A 3,205-nucleotide genomic window follows, 5' to 3' on the forward strand; every position below is an offset into this window, starting at 1 on the left:
AGTCAATTTTCTCTCCTAGTGTGAGAAGTGTGAAGAACAGATGAACTGGGTTTCAGCCCAGCAGATTTGGCCTTGTCAAATTACCAGTAGTGCTTTCCAACCCAGAGTCTCTCCTCTTTTCTTTGGGGTGATGGAAGCTCGTGGAAAAAGAAGTGAATTTCCAAAGCAACGGAAGGTGAGTTCTCCCTTCCCCAGGCCCAAAAACGTACATAAATGATGGAAGCTTGTAAAAAAAAAATTCTACATTACACCGTGGTATGTGTGTTTATGGTGCATGTTATCCTTTAGAAACTATTCACAGACAATAGGGCTGGGTAGGTGAAAAAAATCAAAGCAGCATATGAAATAGTAATGTACTGTTTCAAAATCTGCACCGTCCTGCAGAACCAGGAATTATAATTTATTCAGATTGTTCTCAACGGATCCAATCTACGCTGGGTATGTAAAAAACAAGAGACTAAGTCATCAAGGAAAATGAAATGAAAAAACTTGCACACTGTAAGAGGTTTTAAAAACAAAGCAAAAGAAAAAATCCAAAGAAACATTGACGAAATCTCAGAAAAATTTATCATCAATTCTGAAGTGGGGCCTCGTGACATCATCTGGGTTAATGAAGACAGAGATGGACTTCCCAGGGTTCTCAGTCACTAGCTGTTGCAACTTTTTGGCTAATCGGTCATCAGGCTGGTTGGTGTCCCCTCCATCTGACTGAGGGGAGGGGATGCTGGTGGTGCTGCCCCGCCGTTGGAGCTCTAGCGTCAGCCGGTTGGCTGCTTTGACATGTTCAATGGCAGTTCGAAGGTGTTCGGCAGGGTCTGAGCGGACTGAAGACAGCTTCCGCGCGTGCAGCATGACGGTTTCTTCAGAGAGGTGCTCCAGCATGTTGCATTGGGGGATGAAATAGTTAGGGCACATCTTGTTGACCAAGCAGTGCTGGAGATCATCAATGAGACCCAGGAGGAAATGGGCTGCGTAATCCTCCTGGGCCAAGTAGTTGGCTGGTAGCCTGTCGCAAGCCCACAGCATCATGCTCCGCAAGTGATATGGACTAATGGCTTTGGGGCGGGACAGCAATTTGATGATGATAGCTTTGCAGGCCTGATAGGCTTGCATGAGGCTGCTGGAGATGCACTTTTTCAGCTGCACTTCACTTCTGGCGAATGACAGCCTCCATTCATTGTCCTTCTTCCCCTTGTAGGAACATGCAGGCACTAAGTAAAACCCACTTATAACTTCCTCCTCTGTGATCTTGCCATCCCAGAAGTGGTTCTCCATCAGCCAGCTCTGGGCCACAGCTGGCCAGCCTTTGAAGGACACCACAGGGACAATGTCGTACAGCATGCGGCTGCTGCCCACTCCCAAAATGATGGATATGATAGTCCCATTCTTTTCTACCTTCTCCACTTTTGGCATCCCTCGCTGGGGCTTTTTCTGGATCTCAGAGAGGACAATGCTAATGGAGTCATAGAACCAGTCTGCAACTTTTGTTGGAGAGAAGAAGTAATTGGTAGCTCCGTTGATATGGTCCACGATCGTGCAGCAGTCTTTCCATTTGCTGATAGTTCCTTCATCAAACAGACGCAGGCTCAGCCAGGAGTGGCACAACGCCGAGTGGCGCATGTCCAGTGTGACTGGCTGGTTTCGGTCATGCAGCTTCAGTGCAGGCACAAGCAGGGTGAAGTCCATGTCATAGTCTGTGCCTCGTGCATAAACATTCAGCTCATCAAGATCAATGTCCACCACACCTTCCCGCACACCACCTGAAAGCAGCAGATACTCGTTGGCTACAGGCAGTTTCTGATCAAGCTTCTGAACCATGCCTGCAAAAGAGAGAAAGAGAAGTCCTTTCAAGAGAAGGCAAACACATTTAGGATACAGGATTTAACCAGGATTAAAATCCATCCCATACCCAGCAGGTAAAAAAGCAACCAAGCATCGCTGTTCGTGTAACTCAGCCAATCCTTAGTCCCACCTGACTCAGGGCAGGGCCTTTCCTGCACTTCTGGGAATATGTGAAGTCCATCCTAAACATCATACTGGGAGCAATGGAAAAAAGCAGCAGCCTCTGGTAAAACACAGCAAAGATACTTCCAGGACTAAATTTAACTTCTTAAACACCTTCTACACCAGTTTTTTTACCATATTGTCCCTCATTTCCATGATACCCAAATGCCTCCTTGACACTTCAAAAAGAAAAGGGAATATTAATTGACTCACTGTTCTTATTTTCTCTCTGATATAAGAAAAAAACTGGACTGGCATCAGGGGGCTGGTTTGTGCATGAGTGAATGAGTAGCTACAAATGTTAGTTCAAGCAGGTCTGATTTTACAATTTGCTTTACATTTACTGGTGAACAAGGCAACATATACAAAGGCGATACGTCCTCCTCTTACGGGGGAATGGAGACAGGTTAAGCTATAAGGCAATTACAGAGCCAGCTCTGAAATTGGTTCTTCAACCTGTACTGATGGCATCATGTCATAAAAAGTCTGATCATCTCCCTAGAGCACACACATGAAGACAGATTTCTGTTTTCATCACCAAAACCAGACACTTCCCCTCACCCGGCACTGCCCACACTCGTTGCCCAAAGCCAGGTTTTCACCGTGTGTTCTATATATACCGCTACACTCTGTTCACAGAGCACGAACAGCAGACTGAGAAGAGACTCCACACAGTAGCTGAGATATTAGCACCTCATTCAATGTTCAAATTAGGCTTAAAATTGAGCTCTGCACTTCAACTGCTCTATAGTCTGCTTCTGCTATCTGGGCTGGTGGTTAATGCTCTTGATTCCTTTCCAGCCTCAGTTCAGACAACACACCCAGGCCATGAGGGAACTAAGGCCAGTGTCTCTGAATAGAGAATCTGAGTCTCTTAAAAGCACTGCAAAAGGGATATATCATTATTTCTTACAAGCACAAATGTACTAGATTTTCTTGGCATGCGTCACTTACTCTACCTTTCAAAAGGCACTATAGTTTGTATCAAGTGCCCAAATGGAGACCTTCCATTATGAGGAAGCCAGTCTTAGAGAGACATCGGTGAGAAAAACTAGCCAGAGGCACGATGAAGTGAGCCAGAGAGCTACCAATCACACTGGCAGACCAGAACCCACAGACAGACACATTGAGAGTGTTTCTTTACTGAAATGTTAACACAAATGACCAACACCGGAGTCCGAGCACCCATCCTGGCACAGGC

The 3,205-nt window shown here is 45.8% G+C and overlaps 1 protein-coding gene across 1 annotated transcript; it reads right to left on the reverse strand.

Annotated features, from left to right (window-relative positions):
* MB21D2 (Mab-21 domain containing 2) lies at window positions 1-1,841 on the reverse strand. Its single transcript, XM_010165760.1, has one exon. It carries the CDS (start codon window positions 1,816-1,818, stop codon window positions 556-558), a length of 1,263 nt encoding a protein of 420 aa, XP_010164062.1. The 5' UTR covers window positions 1,819-1,841; the 3' UTR covers window positions 1-555.
* Between the last annotated feature and the right edge of the window lie 1,364 nt (window positions 1,842-3,205).

The sequence above is a fragment of the Antrostomus carolinensis genome, unplaced genomic scaffold (assembly GCF_000700745.2).
Source record: "Antrostomus carolinensis isolate BGI_N321 unplaced genomic scaffold, ASM70074v2 scaffold1684, whole genome shotgun sequence".
Lineage (NCBI taxonomy): Eukaryota > Metazoa > Chordata > Aves > Caprimulgiformes > Caprimulgidae > Antrostomus > Antrostomus carolinensis.

Excerpts from the sequence above, each read along its gene's own strand:
- MB21D2 (XM_010165760.1), bottom strand. The coding sequence starts at position 1,818 with ATGGTTCAGAAGCTTGATCAGAAACTGCCTGTAGCCAACGAGTATCTG.